The following is an 18,646-nucleotide window of genomic DNA, read 5'->3' as shown; positions in this document are numbered from 1 at the left end:
GAGCATGCCCTGTGGTTGGGGAGCCTGATCAGTGGTGTCCTCAGGTGAGCAGCCTGGGGACCGCAGCAGGCCAGTGGGAGGCTCGCAGCCTCCTCTTGGGGATGGATGTTCCTCCTAGTCTGCACAGAGCTCTGCTGGGAGGCAGCTTGGCAGAAGATGACCTTGAAGGCTAGCAGAATTTCCTGTGCAGAGGGGAGAGGGAAGCAGGAGAGCGGCATGGCAGGAAGAGAGGCTGGGGCTGCTGCCTAAGTGTCCCAAGGGTGGCCAGAAGCTTTCCAAATTACTGCTTTTACTCACAGAGGGGTTGGAGTGTCTTCCCCCTGTGGAAGGGGACCTGCTGAAGTGCTGCAACTGGAGCAAGAGGAGAAGGCTGGGAGGGGGTTTGAAATTGATGCATGGAGAGAGAGAATGAAAGTCAGGTGCATGGATGCATGGATGGTGAGAGGGAGAGGGGACAGGAGAGTTGGGTGTGTTACAGTGAAGGATGGAGGGCTGAATTCAGAAGAAGAATAAATGATGAATGCACAATGGGATGAGTGGATGTATGGCACGGTGCGTGAAAGCAAACTTATGCCTACAGCTAGGAAGGAAGTGGAGGGAGAGATGAGAGGGGGTCTCAGAGTAGGAAGAGGTCTTAGGGTTGGTACATGCATGGAGAGATGGGTCAAAAGATGGGTGGGTGGGTGGATGAAGAGAGGAAGAGTAGACAGGGAGAGGGGTTGTTACAGGGAAGGACAGAGAGCTATATACAGGGCAATAGTAAGTGCAGAAAGCACAGGGGAGGGAGAGGGTGCCTGGAAAAGCAGGCGTACATGCAGGCAGGCTCATACTGACAGAGAAGGTGGAGAACTAGGGAGCAGAGGAAGAGGGGACTCGGAGGGTTTGGAAAGGGGAACAAGAGCTGGCAGAGAGGCAGGGAGGGGGAAAGACACACTGAAGAAGGAGAGGGAAGAGTTGGCGCTGGGATACCTGGGGAACACTCTGGCCCCCATCCACCACCACCATCCCCGCGCACCCAGGAGCACGGCAGCCAGCCCCCGCCAGCCCTGCGCCCCGGCACCGCCACATCCCGCCGCCCCCCTGCCCGCGCCTTGCTGTCCCCTGCCACCCCGCTCTCTGCTCCAGCTGCGGCGCCTCCTCTCCACCGCCTCCTCTCCTCTCCGCCTCCACCAGCTCCGCCCCGGGGCTGAGCCCTGCGCCGGCACCGCTCGGGGACTCGCCCGGGCTCAGAGTGCTCAGTGGCTCTGCACGGGCACAAGTTTGTCTTCTGGGAAGCGGACTCTTCCCATCCTCCAGTAAGGACTCCCCAGCAAGAATAAGAGAATAAGCCTGCACAGTGCCAGCTGCAGCCTGGGAAAGCAGCATGGCCCTGATCCAGGAGATGGACCAGCTTCCCAGAGCTGCCTCCGAGCTCAGGGGCTGGAAACAGCAGCCCCTGATTTCCTGCGGACGGCAGTGGGGAGGCTGAGAGCCTCCCTTCAGCTGCCGCTCTGCAGTCCCAGTACAATGCCTAAAAGTTGTCTTGAGGCAAAGCAGGTGTGAGGACAAACGTGCCCATGGGCATGCAGGGGTCAGGGAGGGCAGGGGCAGAATAGGAATCACAGAGTCAGAATGTAGGCAAGGAGGGACCTGCAGAGGTCATCTCGATCGCCCCTCTACTCAGCATGGATCCTATTAGATCAGATTGCCCAAAGTCACATTCAGTCCATCCTTGAACACCTCTCAGGATGGAGACTGCACAGCCTCGCTGGGAAACATGTTCCTTTTCTCATTTTCTGTTTTAACCTATTGCTTAACTAGAACTCCCCATGTTCCACCAGCTGTTCATTGCCTCTACTCCTGTCATAGAGTACTTCCACGGTCTAGTCCACCTTCCCTGTTTCCTTTGAACAGGTAGTTCCTGGACCTGCCAGGAATAATTTGGCTAACAGAGATCAGTGTACTGCCTGTTCCCTGTGGTTGGGTGTCATCCCCAAACTTGCAGGAAGGGCCGTCCTTCCCATTACTCATGGTGTTCATGAAAACATTAGAGACTACTGGTCCTACTGCTGATCCCTGAGAGACCCCACCAGTAGCTATCTTCTAGCTGGGCTTTGCACTACTCGTCACACGTGTCTAAGCCTGGTAGTCCAGCCAATTTTCCACCCACCTTATCATCCTCTTAAGGAATCCATTCATCTCCAGTTTGGTCACCAAGGAAGTACGAGAGAGGCTGTCAAAGGTAAACTCTAGGTACACACATCCGCTGCCCTTTCCTTGCTCACTGTATGCATTACCTCAGGAGAAAGCAGTGAGTTTTGCCCTCAACTACACTAGCGTCTCAGCTCAGAAGCAGCTCCACAGAGGGGGAAATCAGCCCTGGCTGAGCTCTCCCACAAGAGCTCCCTGGCAGTGAGCTCACCGAGGTCACTGAAGGGAAGGGGGGAAGCCTTGGCTGCACTGTCTCCAAGCTGGACCTTAGCACAGGCAGACAAACACTCAGGAGGGGAGATGGACTTAGAAAATTAACCCACTGTGCACAGCCCTTGTCCAAAAGAGGGTCTCTTTTGGAAACCCCTGTGGGACAGCAGCAGGCTTTGGGGGATGCGGTCTCGAAGCCAATGTGCCTTCCTTCCCAGGAGCAGTTGCTGGGCACTCAGACCGAGACTCCAATGCAGCATATGAAGGTCCCGGGCACTGACATCAGTTCTTTGGCTTTCCCTGTGCAAGCCTCAGGGTCTGTCCTTCCACTCACAGCACAGCAACACCAGGCGCCGCATTCCTTTTGCTCAGTAACGGCTTGGGACAAGGTCTCAGTCCCTGCCTGACACAGCACCAGGTCGATGGGCTCCACAAGTCCATGTGGCATGGACATGGACATGAGAGGGGGATGTGTCCCAACACAGACACCACCGACACTGCATTGGAAACAGATCCACTCAGGGATGGCCAGCATGAGGTGGGCAGGATTCCTCAGCCTTTCTCCTTGCCCATACAGCAAACCCCATCCTTTTGAAATCTCTAGCCTTGGGGAAGGCAGCCACATCCTGGCCTGGAGAGGCAGGGAGGGGGGACTGCCAGCCATGCTGAGGCACTCCCAATATTGTTAACATTGAACTAAACTAAGGATCCAAGCTGGAGTGAACCTGTTGGTGTTGGGGCCCAAAATCGGCAGCGGCGGAGTGTGAGCTCTGGAGGGGCAGGAAAAGGAGGGCTCAGGAGGCAGGGGCTGCATTTCAGTGCCTCTTCCCTGGACAGATCTCTAGCAGGCTGGTGCCATCGCCACTCAGCTGCACTTGGGCTCCTTCTGAATCTGGGAAGCTACTGCTCTGAGGTGCTCATAGGCAGAGCAGTGGACAGGATCCCTGCCATAAGCAGCACATTCCTTCCTGATGAGGGACACACAAGGACGCACACACACACAGGCTCATGCACACCGGCATGGACTCATGCACAAATTTGTGTCCCATGTCCATCCACACAAACACAGCTGCTCACAAAAGCACACAGGACAAGAACACACATAGGAACACAACCAGCTGTGGACTCTGCTGAGGACAGCTGGGGACAACTGCAGCAGGGCTAGAGCGTTCTGGAGAAGGACAAGGCCTCAAACATGCCCACGGCACCATTTGTGTACTCGCAGACTGCACAAAGAGGGAACGAGTCAAAACAGGCCAGACGTTTCTCCTGAGGGCAGTGTTAGGCAGGATGAGGTCAAAACCTAGCAGCACAACACACACACCTGGGGAGACAACAAGAAGTGACCATCGGGGTGAGCTGAGGAGGGAAGGAAAGAGATGGACATGGCATGTCCTCATATATGGTAACCCTTGGGCTTCCAGCTGAAAAAGGCTGGAGCTTCTTCCTGAGAACAACACTTCAAACAGCCCCCTAGAGTGACCCAGGCTGACATCCTTTGCCTACTCTGGACCCATCTAGCACTTGAGCTGAGACTTTTACCCGCACTGCTGCATTCCTGTCCTACAAATGCTGGGGCCTTTCATCCCAGCACTCAGAAGCAGCCTTCATTGGGGAATGGGCATGGCACAAACCTGGAAATGAAAAGGCAGCAGTGCAGGAAACCAATGCACAGCCCATATCATTAGCTGCAATGGTCTGCATTCAAGATGAGCTTGTCAGAAAATTATTACCTCTGCAAAGGGTGCCTCTGGGCCTGCGGCAATGAAGGGCAGGTATAAAAGCCAGCCTAAGTCCCTGCTCTCTCATCCACTTCTCTTGCCTCCTTCTCCTTGGCAACCAGGTGCGTCTGAAGCCCCTTCTCCTCCCCTTCCAAAGTGAGCTCTCACTTCAGTGGACCTCTCAGCTGATACTGCCTCTGTCCTGTGCTGGGCTTTGGAGCATCTCCTCATGATAGAGGGAAGCGGGGAGAAGGTCTGCTTAGAGAGAGGCTGGGACGTGGCTGAGAGGGGTTTTGGGTCATGAATTAGGAGGGAGCCTCCCTGGGTCAGGCTGCTCTTTACAGCATGATGAAGACCCTGTGGCTCCTGGCACATCTTTCAGCTCCCCACTCAGTAGTGCCTCCTTTGCCTCCTTTGCGATAAGGAAACCAGGCTGTTCCTCACCCATCCTTGTGCTCTTCTTCCTCCCTGCCCTCTCTCCCAGGTGCACCTCCAGCACAGAGACATGTCATGCTACGACCAGTGCCTGCCATGCCGGCCCTGTGGCCCGACCCCGCTGGCCAACAGCTGCAATGAGCCCTGTGTCAGGCAGTGCCAGAACTCCACTGTCGTCATCCAGCCCTCCCCTGTGGTGGTGACCCTGCCTGGCCCCATCCTCAGCTCCTTCCCACAGAACACCGTTGTGGGCTCTTCCACCTCCGCTGCTGTTGGCAGCATCCTCAGCTGTGATGGAGTGCCCATCACCTCTGGGTGCTGTGACCTCTCTGGCATTTCCAGACGCTACTGTGGCAGCTGAATAATCCAACACTCAGTTGCATTATGATGCAGGCAACTGTCTAGGACATGGTACACAGGAATCAACTTGTCCTGTGCCTTAGGATCAAAATTTTGTTGCCGTTGACTTAGGGCTGAGCTCTGGGCTTGCACTGCAAGGGCAGACTGGAAGGGGCCAGTCTGGGCCCTCTGAAAACATGGCCAATCTACCTTTCCTGTATTCCACTCACACTTTTTCTCTCTTTTCTTTGTTGTCTTGTGCCTCTCTCAAAGCCTGCTGTAAGGACCCCAGAAACCAGCCTGGACTGACCTGCTAGTCTATCTCCTTTTGTGGGGCAGGTCAACAGTAAAAGGGGAACAGATTAGAGAGAGGCTGGGACGTGGCTGAGAGGGGTTTTGGGTCATGAATTAGGAGGGAGCCTCCCTGGGTCAGGCTGCTCTTTACAGCATGATGAAGACCCTGTGGCTCCTGGCACATCTTTCAGCTCCCCACTCAGTAGTGCCTCCTTTGCCTCCTTTGCGATAAGGAAACCAGGCTGTTCCTCACCCATCCTTGTGCTCTTCTTCCTCCCTGCCCTCTCTCCCAGGTGCACCTCCAGCACAGAGACATGTCATGCTACGACCAGTGCCTGCCATGCCGGCCCTGTGGCCCGACCCCGCTGGCCAACAGCTGCAATGAGCCCTGTGTCAGGCAGTGCCAGAACTCCACCGTCGTCATCCAGCCCTCCCCTGTGGTGGTGACCCTGCCTGGCCCCATCCTCAGCTCCTTCCCACAGAACACCGTTGTGGGCTCTTCCACCTCCGCTGCTGTTGGCAGCATCCTCAGCTGTGATGGAGTGCCCATCACCTCTGGGTGCTGTGACCTCTCTGGCATTTCCAGCCGCTACTGTGGCAGAAGGTGCCCCCCCTGCTAAAGATGCTGGCAACAGCCTCACAGAAGGACCCCCAGGAACTCAGAACGTGCTGCTGGACAGAGGATCAAACTTCATGCCATTGTTTAAAGAGCAGTCTTACACTCACCATTTTTCTCTCTTTTCTTTGTTGTCTTGTGCTCCCTTCAAGCCTGCTGTGAGGACCCCAGAAACCAGCCTGGACTGACCTGCTAGCTTGTCTCCCTTTACCAGGCAGGTCAACAGATGGCCTGTGGGAACTCTGCCACAGGAAAAGGGGAACAGATTCTTGGCTGCTCCTGCTCCTCCCCTCACTGGGGGCCTCCACTTGCCGTGACCTCTTTTCCCTCTTCAGACTCATTAAAATTTGCTGCAACCCTGCCTGTGTCCCTTAGGTGGTCTTTCCATCCGCATACTGACTGCTGACGAAGAAAGCCATTGCTTTGCGGAAGGAATTAGGTGGGGGCACAGGGGAACCCTTCATCACTCCTAGAGGGACTGGAGGGTGGGACATACTGCAGCGAGTCCTCTTTCAGGCACTGCCTCTTGAAGCTGAGGAAGACAGCCCTAGTTGCTGCACAGCCAACGGCCATCAGTCCTTGCCTTGCTAGTCTCTGCTCAGAAATACCCCCGTGGCCCTGGAGCACGTTGTGTGAACAGGAACCCTGACAACTGCAGTCCTCCAGAGAGGAACTGTGGGCATGTGGGAGGCCCCAGGGAGGTCAGCAGTCCCACAAGCTCTTGGGGAAGAGTGCTCCTCTTGCTTTCGGTGGAGCTGTGCCGGGGTAGGAGGCTCAGCAGACGATGTTCCCAAAGGATGGCAGGAATTGGGAACGGGTCAATAGCCTTGGGGATGGCCCACAGTCCCTACTCCACCTGCCCATCTCTTCCATCCCCTGATGTAGGGGCCATGGTCAGCATGCCTGGGCATGGGCAGCAGGGACAGCTTCCCCATGCAGCCCTATCACCCTTCAGCACAGCATGTGGCATGGCCCACCCGTTGCCAACATGTGTAGGGCTGAGGTGTTCACAAGTTAGTACACTGGTGTCAGCTACAGCAGGCCCCACACTGGAGTCCCCTGTCCCTGTGAACTCAACACCCCCTTGGGTGAAGGCAAGCCCAGGAGAGTGACTGGTGCCCAGCCACACATGGATGCTCCTTGGTGCCTTGTCTTCCCCAAGCAAGGAGCAGCTTTCTCCAGGCCCAGAAACTCTACAGCCCCACAAGGGCCACCACCCAGCTCTGCTCCGGAAGGGTGCTGTGTGAGAGGAGATACTCCCAGCTCTGCAGAGACATGGCAGTGACAGTGGGATTTGGTCCTGCACTCAGCAGGTTTTGTGAGCTGGGCATGCACCAGCCCAACCATAGAGCACACACTGGAGTGCCTCCCCCCAGGCACCAAGCTCCTTCAGCATTCCCAGAGCCCTGGCGCTGAAGTGGCCCTTGTGCTCCGGGCAGCACTGCCGGTCTGCACACACAGGCCAGGGTCTTCCCACATCTGCAGACCCTGGGGCCCTGTGGTGTGGGGGCTCTGCCTTTGCACAGACCCCACACACCACCAGCGCCATAGGACCAGGATGGAGGGCAGGGTCATTCCTCTGTGCTGGGTAAGGATGGCGGGCATGTCTCCCTAGGCTGGATTGTGTGGGAGACAGTGCTGGGTCAAGTGTTCACACAGGAGCGACAAGCATCAGGACCAAGCCCACCTAGGCCCAGTGCAACCATGGGTCCCAGCTCTGGCTTGGCCCCTGGCCCAGGGTCTCTATGGGAGCTCAGGCCTAGCGCAGGCCTGCCCCAGCTCTGCCATATCTGTGCCTGGCCTGGGCTACTATTGCCCTCCTGCCCTCCTAGGTGGTCCAGGGTAGTCACTGGCAGCCACGGGCCTCTCTTGAGTCCAGCCTTGGCCTGGGCTCCAGCCCCAGCTCTGACCCTGGGACTGAGACCTTCTGCACATAAGACATCTGTTGCCTAGGTTACGGCAATAATCAATAGATGCTTGTGGGGTAGAATTATCTGCCGTCTGAGATGGACCAGCCGTCTCATACTTTGGGGGTGCTCATTTCTCTTGATCATGACAAAATCCTTCTAGACAACAAATTCAAATGTTGATGCCATCTTTGCCTGCAGTGTATGTCGATTAAGGAGAACAAGGCCAACGTTTAAAAAGGACATTGTCCACATAAGTATCTCGTTTCCTCTGAAAAACCATGCTAGGCCTGATCACAATACACTGTTTTGAAAAGGACATAAATTGCAAGTTTTGCTCACTTTCTTTTCTCCTCCTTATGTCAAAATGGGTGTAACTGAAGAGAAAGGCTCTTCATCAGAAGGTCTTGAGAGAAGACTAAAACCCATGCTTGTTGTTTAACCTAAAAGTGCAGCTGTATTGCAGTTCCACAAACACAGGGGTTGGGCTCTGTTTTCTGGCCTGTCAGGAACCTTTGCTAGGCTGAAGTAGCCTTTCACTGCCTTGCCGTTCTCCTCAGAGCTGCCTTCAACTCCTTGTTTCTGATGGTATAGCTGAAAGGCCTCAGCAAAAGAGTCAGGAGAGTGTTGAGGGTGGACTCCACTCTGCTGAGACTAAAGGATGAGCGAGCCATGAGTTTCAGGTACATGAAGATGACAGCTCCATAGAGGATGGGGACCATGGTGAGATGGGAGCTACAAGCAGGTAGCGCCTTCTGGTGGCTGGAAGACAAGGGAATGTATGGAGAATTGCAAGGATGATACAGGTGAAGAAAACTACCTTGAAAAGCGGAGTGCCTTGGATGATGGGGATGGGCACCAGAAAGCCAAGGGTCTCAAAGAGCATTGTACCACCACAGGCCAGGCTCAGGAGAGGCCCGGCATCACGGTAGAAATGGTCAATGTTGTTCTTGGAGCAGAGAAGACACCGTACCAGCAGTACAGACATCTTGGAGCTCATGACCACAAAACTCAGTAGCCATGCTCCCAGGCATAGAAAGAAGCAGAGTATCTTTGGCATGATAGTGATGTAACGCAGCTGTTTGTGTACGGCAATGTAGTAGTCGAAGGACATCACTGAGAAGATTAGAAACTCTGATACCCAGGAAGAAGTGGGAAAATGACTGTGCCGGGCAGCAGGAAACACAAAGGGTTGTCCTGGTGACAAGGGAAGTCCCCAGCTGGTTGGGGACAATGGTGGTGGTGTTCTGGATCTCCAAGAAGGAGAGCTTGCCAAGGAAGAAGTACATCAGGATCCTCAGGGACTGATCACTCCCCACAGCAAAAAAGATGACGCCATTCCCACCAGAACTACAAGATACATGGAGAAGATAAGGACAAGCAGGACCATGTGCCACCTGCGATGGTCTGGGAAGCCCAGGAGGACGCCTTCAGTCCCAAATATCCTGTTCTTCTTTGCCATGGCTCCGAGATTACAGATGGAGATTATGTCAGAGTGAGGTTTCACATTGCAATAAGAGCAGCAGTAACCTTTCAACAAGAAGTCTTTCCCTGGGCTCGGTGGCTCTTCCCACGGCCTCCGGTTATCAGTACCAGTCTCATTCTCCCTCCACCTCCTCTCTCTCTCTTCTTCCATACAGACAGGCATACAAACATCTGTCCATCCTTCTCCAGCCATTCATCCATCTACTCTACTCTATGACCGTCCCTGCAAGGGAGCTACGAATTAGACTACAAAATCCAGATACTTTTTTTTTTTTGCTTGTTCTTGTCTTTTTCTCTTGGGTCAGTTTCTGATAACCAAGTAGATTATGGTCTGGTCTGAATTTGTCCAGACCAGACAAATTCAGAGAATTTGATAGAAAATTAATTGCCATGTTTTCAAAGGGAATTTTTGGGTAGTTTTTCCTATCAATCTTTCTAGTGAAAGACTGCCTCTGTGTCCCACTGTACTGTATTATGTACAATACATTTCTGCCTAAAAGGAAGGCCCCAAATAATAAGAATTCCAGGCAAAGAACAGAAATACTCATACATGGTCATCAGCAGTAAGCCAGTGCTCTTTTCAAATAAAATTAACAGAAAAGAAGTTGAAGTTTCAAAATGTTCCTTTCCTTTCCTTTCCTTTCCTTTCCTTTCCTTTCCTTTCCTTTCCTTTCCTTTCCTTTCCTTTCCTTTCCTTTCCTTTCCTTTCCTTTCCTTTCCTTTCCTTTCCTTTCCTTTCCTTTCCTTTCCTTTCCTTTCCTTTCCTTGCCTTGCCTTGCCTTGCCTTGCCTTGCCTTGCCTTGCCTTGCCTTGCCTTGCCTTGCCTTGCCTTGCCTTGCCTTGCCTTGCCTTGCCTTGCCTTGCCTTGCCTTGCCTTGCCTTGCCTTGCCTTGCCTTGCCTTGCCTTGCCTTGCCTTGCCTTGCCTTGCCTTGCCTTGCCTTCCCTTCCCTTCCCTTCCCTTCCCTTCCCTTCCCTTCCCTTCCCTTCCCTTCCCTTCCCTTCCCTTCCCTTCCCTTCCCTTCCCTTCCCTTCCTTGCCTTTCCCATTTCTCCTCTGCATGTTTCCCATCCAGTGTGTGATCCTTCTCCAGTGTCGTTGCAACCCCTCCTTCTCCATCCCACCTCCCCTCCTCACAGGTCACAAGGTCACAAGGGCCCTGAACATCCTCGCAGGCACTCATACCCTGCTTGTAAAACTGCTGCCTCTTGTAAAAGCCCAGGCCAGGCTGCCCAAGGGGAGCCACGCACCTACGACAGGCAGGTAGGAACCTGCTGACGGTTCCCAGAACTGGAACTGCAGTGCTCAGGCAGAAGGAGACAAAGGAGGCGGCCAGGGACACAACCCTCACAGCCATCTCCAGCAGGGAAAAAGGCTCCCTGGTCGACTTCTCTGGCTACCCAGCGCACAGCCAGAGGCAGGGTAGCATCTGTGTCAGAGCACCATGCCCAGCAGTGCTGCTTCTCACAGCCCATGACACAATTCCCATGACGCCAATCCCAATCTCTACCTCGCCCTCTCCATCCAGCACTTCTCGGGATATGCAGCTCTACTTCCTTCTTCCCTGGGCTTTCTGCCCACACGGTAAGTCTCTCTTTCTTCCCCGGGAGAAGGCCACTGGGCTGAGGCCACCACCCATGACACCGGTGGTATTTTGTATGGAGGAGCGGAAGGCAGCACGCTGGGAAGGGTAGAAAGATTGTCAACGGGGTCCCACAGGGAACACCTGTCTGTACCGCATAATCCATCAGCCATGCATTTTAGTGGCTATCCCCTAACGGGATAGCTCCTCCTCTTCTTGACTTCTCCATGCCTTTTCATACCATAACTACCCAGTTGCTGTCCCCACAAAGTGGAGGGGCTGCCATGGAAAACTCAGAGCAAATGCCAGCGATTTCGACCAGAGTCCTGTCTCTGTAGAGCAGCTGGCAAGCCTCTTCACAGATCTCTTCCCCTGCGAGCAGTCCTTTGTACTGGGATGGACTTTGCTCACCAGTTGGTCCCACTGACTGTAGCATGAGGTGCCCACAGAGCCCTACCACCGACAACCAAGTCCCAAGGAAGCACGAGCTGACTTGCACCACCTTGCACCTCCAGAGCAGCCATGCATTCACCACAGAAGCCACGTACTCTGTGATCAAGGCAATCACACATACTGCCCGCAAATTACGTTTTTCATCAGAGTAATTCCACATGTGGCTCTTACACATGGGCATTGCGTCAAGAAAAGCCAAGGGATCCCTGTGGATGAAGAAGAACTCATGAAAGACACCCATCAGAGATCAATACCATGCCTTGCCTTGCCTTGCCTTGCTTTGCCTTGCTTTGCCATGCCTTGCTTTCCCTTCCTTTGCTTTGCCTTGCCTTGTCTTGCCTTGCCTTGCCTTGCCTTGCCTTGCCTTGCCTTCCCTTCACTTCCCTTGCCTTGCCTTGCCTCGCCTACCCTTGCCTCGCCTTGCCTACCCTTGCCTTGCTTTGCCTTGCCTTCCCAGCACCAGCACTGTTAAAGACGGACACTCCTCTGTGCCGGGAGAGGCTGGTAGTGAGGCAGGTGAAGATCAGGGACCATGGCCTGAAGAACAGCATAACCACAGCTAAGTGGCAAGTGCCTTGCGTCTCTCTTCTCGTGTCTGCTGCCAGGTGGAGAGCTGAATCGCCCCACGGGAGCCCAACAAGGCCGGGTTGCACAGCAGGGAGTTGGTACCACCTTTGGAGACAAGGAGCACACCAGTCCGGCAGCGCTCAGCGCAGGCCAGCATGGGCGGTACCTCACAGAAGAAGCAGTCAATGACATTGGGACTGCGGATGGGCAGCCATAGGGTGAGTGCCACTGGGGCCAACAAGGGGAGAGTGGCCCCAGCCCTCAGGCCTGCCATCGCAATGGCACAGACCTTCCCTCGCATGACACGGGGGATCCCTGGGGCTGGCACGTGGCCACAGATCGGTCGTAGGCCATGACTGCGAGCAGGAAGAGCTGGGCCACACAGCTGCCAAAGAAGCTCGTCCTCTCCATAGACAGGAAGTGCAGTGGCATCCTGAGCATCGTGACCAATGAGCGGCTGATCACCGAGGCCCAGAATGCCAGAATTGTTGAGGTTGGAAGGCACCTCTGGTGATGGTCACGTCCAGCCCTCCTGCTCAAGCAGGGTCAGCGAGAGCAGGTTGATCAGGACACTGGCCCGTGTAGTCCTGAATGTTTCCAAGAATGGAGACTCCACAAGCTGCCTGGGCAATATCTCCTGGGCTTGGCCACCCTCCGAGTAGAGGCGTTTCTCCTTGTGCCTGTGTGGAATTTCCTTCCACGCTTCTCCAGTATGCACACAAGGGCAAGTAAGCAAGCACCCCTGCCTACACGTGAGCAACTGTGAACTCGCCCGAGGACGCACGAGGAAGCCCCTTGGCAGGGCAGGGCTGGAGCACGCTGGGGCAGGACAAGGCTCCAGACACGCTGACGGCGCTGGTGTTGGTAGGGGACCCCCGGAGAGAGCCCAGAGAGCAGAGGAGGCCCAGCAGGCGCACAAAGGCCTCCCCAGAGCGGCATTAGGAGGAAGACAGTCAAAAGCAGCAGTGCTGACCACCTGCCTGCCAGTGACCATCAGAGAGTTTGGAGGGTGGGAGGAAGGGGATGCGGCACATTGTCCCGCTCGGGAACCCTTTGGCATGCGGGCGACAATTGCAGGGCTGGGAGCAGCAGGGCCTTTCCTGCCAGTGGGGCTGCCAACAAGCCCACACGAGTGCCCCAGGCCAATGTCCCCAGCCTGCACGCGACCCCTCCGGCACTTGGGACTCATCTTCTGCTGACACTCATGTGCTCCTGTCCCAGGAATCCTTAGGTCTCCCACCCCAGCAATGAAAAGGAACCTTCAAGGGGGAGCGAGCGGGCACGACCAAACAAGGAAATGAAAAGGCAGCCGTGCAGGAAGCCAAAACACAGCCCGTATCATTAGCTGGGATGTTTTGCATTTCAGATGAGCTTCTCAGAAAATTACTACTTCCACAGAGGCTTCCTCTGGACCTGGGGCAGTGCAGGACCAGTATAAAAGCCATCCCAGCTCTTCACTCTCTCATCCGCTTCGCTCCCCTTCTTCTCCTTCGGAAGCAAGTGAGTTGGAAGCTCTGTCCTATACTGGGGCTTGGGGCTGCCACTCCTGGGAGGGGAAGCGGGGAGAAGGTCTGGCGTGGAGAGGGGCTGGGTCTGAGGGGCTGAGGGGACTCTTGGGCTCTTGTCTGGGAAAGAGCTTTCCTGGGCCTGGCTCTCTTTGCATGGTGCCCAGGGGGACAGGCAAAGAGGTGTGTGCGCCTCCCTGCACAGCCTCCATCTCCCCGCCCAGCACATGCCTTGGCTCCCTCGTGGTGGGCGGACAGGCTGCTCCTCACGCACCCCCGTGCTCCTCCCTGCCCTCTCTCCCAGGTGCACTTCCAGCCCCAAGACATGTCCTGCTACAACCAGTGCCTGCCCTGCCAGCCCTGCGGCCCGACCCCGCTGGCCAACAGCTGCACCGAGCCCTGTGTCAGGCAGTGCCAGAACTCCACCGTCGTCATCGAGCCCTCCCCCGTGGTGGTGACCCTGCCCGGACCCATCCTCAGCTCCTTCCCGCAGAACACCGTTGTGGGATCCTCCACCTCCGCTGCCGTTGGCAGCATCCTCAGCTCTCAGGGAGTGCCCATCAACTCCGGGTGCTGTGACCTCTCTGGCATTTCCAGCCGCTACTGCGGCAGAACATGCCTCCCCTGCTAAAGCTGCCACAGGCGGCCCCGCAGAAGGACCCCCAGGAACCCAGAAGATGGTAGTGGACTGAGCACAGAGATCCTGGCCATCGCTTGCAGGGGGGCCGAGCATCCACTGCTCCACCTGCAAAGGCAGGCAGGCAGAGGCGTGCCTGGGCCCTCTGAAAACATGGCCCTTGTCTAATGTGCCTGTTTCTCACTCTCTTTCCTCTCTCTCTTTTCTCTGTTGTCTTCTGCTGCCCTGGGCTGTGAGCACCTGCTAAGCCCCAGGCGAGGAAGGACCTGCTGCCCCTCTCCCTTTCCTTTCCTTTCCTTTCCTTGCCTTGCCTTGCCTTGCCTTGCCTTGCCTTGCCTTGCCTTGCCTTGCCTTGCCTTGCCTTGCCTTGCCTTGCCTTCCCTTCCCTTCCCTTCCCTTCCCTTCCCTTCCTTTCCCTTCAGCTTTCCTACAGATTGCTCTTACCTTAATACTAGGGGGACACACTGCCTGCTTCTCCACTGCAGTTGGGCTCTGGGGTGCAGCACTTCAAGGTGCACCCCAATCCTGTCTATCTCTCTGTCATCTGCTCTGATGCTGCTCAGCCGGCTAGCTTGTAACTGCTTTCTGACTCACAAATGACGACTGCTTGCTGTCTGTTACGCCTTGGAATATTTTGCAGTGTTACAATTGCTGGCAACTGCTTTATCAGGAAGTGCTCTGTAAACATCCTTTCATCAAATTTTTGGAGGACTTACGTTTTGCTCTTCTGCTCATTGCAGGGCTTTTGGTAAAGCAGGGATGGGCTACATGTAAAAAATTTATCTGGTGCCTGCAAATCAGGTGGAGCAGCTATGGCTGCTGCCATTACCCAGGGAAGACATGAGGGCTCATACAATCCACTCTTTGGATGCCAAAATTAGGGACATTCTTTAGAAACCAGGTTTGGTGTCCTACGAGAACGTTAAGGGGTGTACAGCTGCTCTCAGATGTGCTTATCCCATGAGAAGCAGAGTGATCAGAAAAGGGGGGAAATAACTCCTGCTTTTCCAGAAGAAAACAAGACAGAGGTGGAAAAAGCCCTGGAAACTCCTGAGGACTCCAGACCTGTTGTTCAGGAAGTGCCTGATAATGTGCGTCCCTGGTATTGGAAGAATGCTGAAGTGCTCCTAGGTAAACTAGGGCAGCACAAGCTTATTTCTTCTTGGGAAAAACAAGGAAGTTCTGTGCACAAAGAGATGTCATTAAGTGGTCCAGCCTGCTTCATTTAATGTAATATGTCCTTCAGATTTGTGGCCCATCTGAGAAGACCTAAAGGCTGGAATGTTTTCCTGAAAGCCATGGCTGCGATGAATGTCCCATCTTCTGCCATACAATAACCAGGGTCTCTAGGAACAAATAAAAGTGACTGAGGAGGGCCAAGAAGCATCACACACACCACCTAATAAGAGGAACATCCCAAAAACCCAGTGGCACACCTTGTAAAATGTATTGTTGAAGCTAAGATATTCATAGAATTATATAATCATATGATGGTATAGGTTGGAAGGGACTTTTAAAAGGTCATCTAGTCCAACACCCCCTACCATGGGGGGGTTTACATTCATAATATCTTTAAACTTTACTGTCCATAATGTTCATTTAAAAAACATGTTGGGGTGGGGTGGGATGAGCTTAAAGAGCACACGCTAAGCCGAGCAGTTGGGTTGTAAGCTTTATTTATAGCATATTTTATGAAAATTGCTACAAGAGATGTTGTTCTGGGTCTTCCGAAACACATTTTGAGTAGCCGTGGTCATGCGGAAAGCTTCATCTTCATATTTTACAAAATACATCAGCATCTGATCATTTTGTACTAGATTCTTAGAACACAGTTTTAAAATCTGTTCAAAGGTAATCCCTTCTTATGGTGATGTAGGAAAAAGACACAGTGGTATCCACAGGCCATGGAGTGGGGGATGCTGCAGTTGTTTCCTCTGGAAAGCAATATCCATAGCATTGTGTTTTAAAAAGGCCATGATGGTCTCAGAAAAGAGAGCACTGTTTGGAGGGTAACGACATGAGTCAAAAAACTCTATGTGGTTCTGATGTGCCAAGAAAATTGCTAGCCGGTGCTCTCCAGGCTAGTTATAAGGATGCATATTCACCATCACACTCACTGGTCTTGGGGAAACATGGGCCCTAGGGAGCCAGTTGCTCAGGTAAGCATCGAGAAATTTTATCCTGGTGTAGGGCTCTGCTGAGAAAAAACAAGAGAGTTGGTCCATCTCAGACTTCTGTCTTAGGCAGGAGATAATTCCACCCCAGAAGCATCTATTGATTATTGCCATAATCTGGGCAACAGATGTGTAGGAGATCTCAGTCCCACGGTCAGAGCTGGTGCAGGGGCTCAGGACAAGGCCAGACTCAAGAGAGGACGAGGTGAAGGTTCCATCCAGCGACTGCTGTGGACTACCTAGGAGCCTGGCCTGGCCAGGAGGACAACTGTAGCCCAGGCCAGACACAGGCACAGATTTGGCAGAGCTGGGGCAGGCCTGTGCTATGCCTGAGCTCTCCTACAGACCCTGGGCCAGGGCACAAGCCAGAGCTGGGACCCATGGTTGCATTGGGTCTAAGTGGGCTTCATCCTGATGCTTATTGTCCTTGTGTTACCACCTGACTCAGCACTGCCTCCCACAAAATCTGGCCTGGGGAGGGGTGCCCCCCATCCTCACCCCATGCAGGAATGACCCTGTCCTCCACCTTGGTCCTATGGTGCTGGTGGCGTGTGGGGGCTGTGCAAAGGCACAGCCCCCCCACAGCACAGGGCCCCAGAGTCTGCAGATGTGGGAAGGGCTTGGCCAGGGCTCTGGGAATGCTGAAGGAGCTTGCTGCCTAGGGGAAGGCACTCAAATACGAATCACAGAATCGTATAGGTTGAAAAAGACCTTGAAGATCATCAAGTCCAACCATGAACCTAACACTACCAAGTCCACCACTACACCATGTCCCTAAGCACCTCATCCAAACGTCTTTTAAACACCTCCAGGGATGGTGACTCAACCAGTTCCCTGGGCAGCCTGTTCCAATGCTGGACAACCATTTCAGTGAAGTAAAATATACTAACATCCAGTCTAAAGATCCCCTGGCGCAACTTCAGGCCATTTCCTCTTGTCCTATCACTTGTTACCTGTGAGAAGAGACCAACCCGCACTTCTTTACAACCTCCTTTCAGGTAGTTGTAGAGAGCAATAAGGTCTCCCCTCAGCCTCCTTTTCTCTAGGCTAAACAGTCCCAGCTCCCTCAGCCGCTCTGCATAAGACTTGTGCTCTAGGCCCTTCACCAGCTTCATTGCTCTTCTTTGGACATGCTCCAGCACCTCAATGTCTTTCTTGTAGTGAGGGGCCCAAAACTGAACACAGTATTTGAGGTGTGGCACTCCAACACGTGCCCTACGGTTGGGCTGATTCAATCTCTGTGCCATTCACAGACAGCTCACAAAACCTGCTGAGTGCAGGACCAAATCCCACTGTCACTGCCATGTCTCTGCAGAGCTGGGAGTATCTCCTCTCACACAGCACCCTTCCGGAGCAGAGCTGGGTGGTGGCCCTTGTGGGGCTGTAGAGTTTCTGGGCCTGGAGAAAGCTGCTCCTTGCTTGGGGAAGACAAGGCACCAAGGAGCATCCATGTGTGGCTGGGCACCAGTCACTCTCCTGGGCTTGCCTTCACCCAAGGGGGTGTTGAGTTCACAGGGACAGGGGACTCCAGTGTGGGGCCTGCTGTAGCTGACACCAGTGTACTAACTTGTGAACACCTCAGCCCTACACATGTTGGCAACGGGTGGGCCATGCCACATGCTGTGCTGAAGGGTGATAGGGCTGCATGGGGAAGCTGTCCCTGCTGCCCATGCCCAGGCATGCTGACCATGGCCCCTACATCAGGGGATGGAAGAGATGGGCAGGTGGAGTAGGGACTGTGGGCCATCCCCAAGGCTATTGACCCGTTCCCAATTCCTGCCATCCTTTGGGAACATCGTCTGCTGAGCCTCCTACCCCGGCACAGCTCCACCGAAAGCAAGAGGAGCACTCTTCCCCAAGAGCTTGTGGGACTGCTGACCTCCCTGGGGCCTCCCACATGCCCACAGTTCCTCTCTGGAGGACTGCAGTTGTCAGGGTTCCTGTTCACACAACGTGCTCCAGGGCCACGGGGGTATTTCTGAGCAGAGACTAGCAAGGCAAGGACTGATGGCCGTTGGCTGTGCAGCAACTAGGGCTGTCTTCCTCAGCTTCAAGAGGCAGTGCCTGAAAGAGGACTCGCTGCAGTATGTCCCACCCTCCAGTCCCTCTAGGAGTGATGAAGGGTTCCCCTGTGCCCCCACCTAATTCCTTCCGCAAAGCAATGGCTTTCTTCGTCAGCAGTCAGTATGCGGATGGAAAGACCACCTAAGGGACACAGGCAGGGTTGCAGCAAATTTTAATGAGTCTGAAGAGGGAAAAGAGGTCACGGCAAGTGGAGGCCCCCAGTGAGGGGAGGAGCAGGAGCAGCCAAGAATCTGTTCCCCTTTTCCTGTGGCAGAGTTCCCACAGGCCATCTGTTGACCTGCCTGGTAAAGGGAGACAAGCTAGCAGGTCAGTCCAGGCTGGTTTCTGGGGTCCTCACAGCAGGCTTGAAGGGAGCACAAGACAACAAAGAAAAGAGAGAAAAATGGTGAGTGTAAGACTGCTCTTTAAACAATGGCATGAAGTTTGATCCTCTGTCCAGCAGCACGTT

The 18,646-nt window shown here is 54.3% G+C and overlaps 2 protein-coding genes and 1 pseudogene across 2 annotated transcripts; all 3 read left to right on the top strand.

The window, feature by feature from the left end:
- Window positions 1–4,164: 4,164 nt before the first annotated feature.
- LOC142404039 (feather keratin Cos2-3-like) lies at window positions 4,165–4,917 on the top strand. The gene is made up of 2 exons (XM_075490439.1): window positions 4,165–4,243; window positions 4,625–4,917. The coding sequence occupies exons 1-2, from the start codon at window positions 4,165–4,167 to the stop codon at window positions 4,915–4,917; spliced, it is 372 nt and encodes a 123-aa protein (XP_075346554.1).
- A 586-nt stretch (window positions 4,918–5,503) lies between these two features.
- Window positions 5,504–5,809, top strand: LOC142404032 (feather keratin Cos2-3-like). The gene has a single exon (XM_075490431.1). The coding sequence runs from the start codon at window positions 5,504–5,506 to the stop codon at window positions 5,807–5,809; it is 306 nt and encodes a 101-aa protein (XP_075346546.1).
- Window positions 5,810–13,163: 7,354 nt separating this feature from the next.
- On the top strand, window positions 13,164–13,933 carry LOC142404031 (feather keratin Cos2-3-like; annotated as a pseudogene).
- The last annotated feature ends 4,713 nt before the right edge of the window (window positions 13,934–18,646 follow it).

Source organism: Mycteria americana, unplaced genomic scaffold (assembly GCF_035582795.1).
Source record: "Mycteria americana isolate JAX WOST 10 ecotype Jacksonville Zoo and Gardens unplaced genomic scaffold, USCA_MyAme_1.0 Scaffold_66, whole genome shotgun sequence".
Classification (NCBI taxonomy): Eukaryota; Metazoa; Chordata; class Aves; order Ciconiiformes; family Ciconiidae; genus Mycteria; species Mycteria americana.
Note: the sequence above shows the minus strand (reverse complement) of the source record. Positions and strands in the feature narration are given on the sequence as shown.

Bases quoted from the DNA above. Each gene is read 5' to 3' on its own strand.
- LOC142404039 (XM_075490439.1), top strand. From the start codon at position 4,165: ATGAAGGGCAGGTATAAAAGCCAGCCTAAGTCCCTGCTCTCTCATCCA. The intron at 4,244-4,624 runs GTGCGTCTGAAG...TCCAGCACAGAG, and splicing joins TCCTTCTCCTTGGCAACCAG to ACATGTCATGCTACGACCAG.
- LOC142404032 (XM_075490431.1), top strand. From the start codon at position 5,504: ATGTCATGCTACGACCAGTGCCTGCCATGCCGGCCCTGTGGCCCGACC.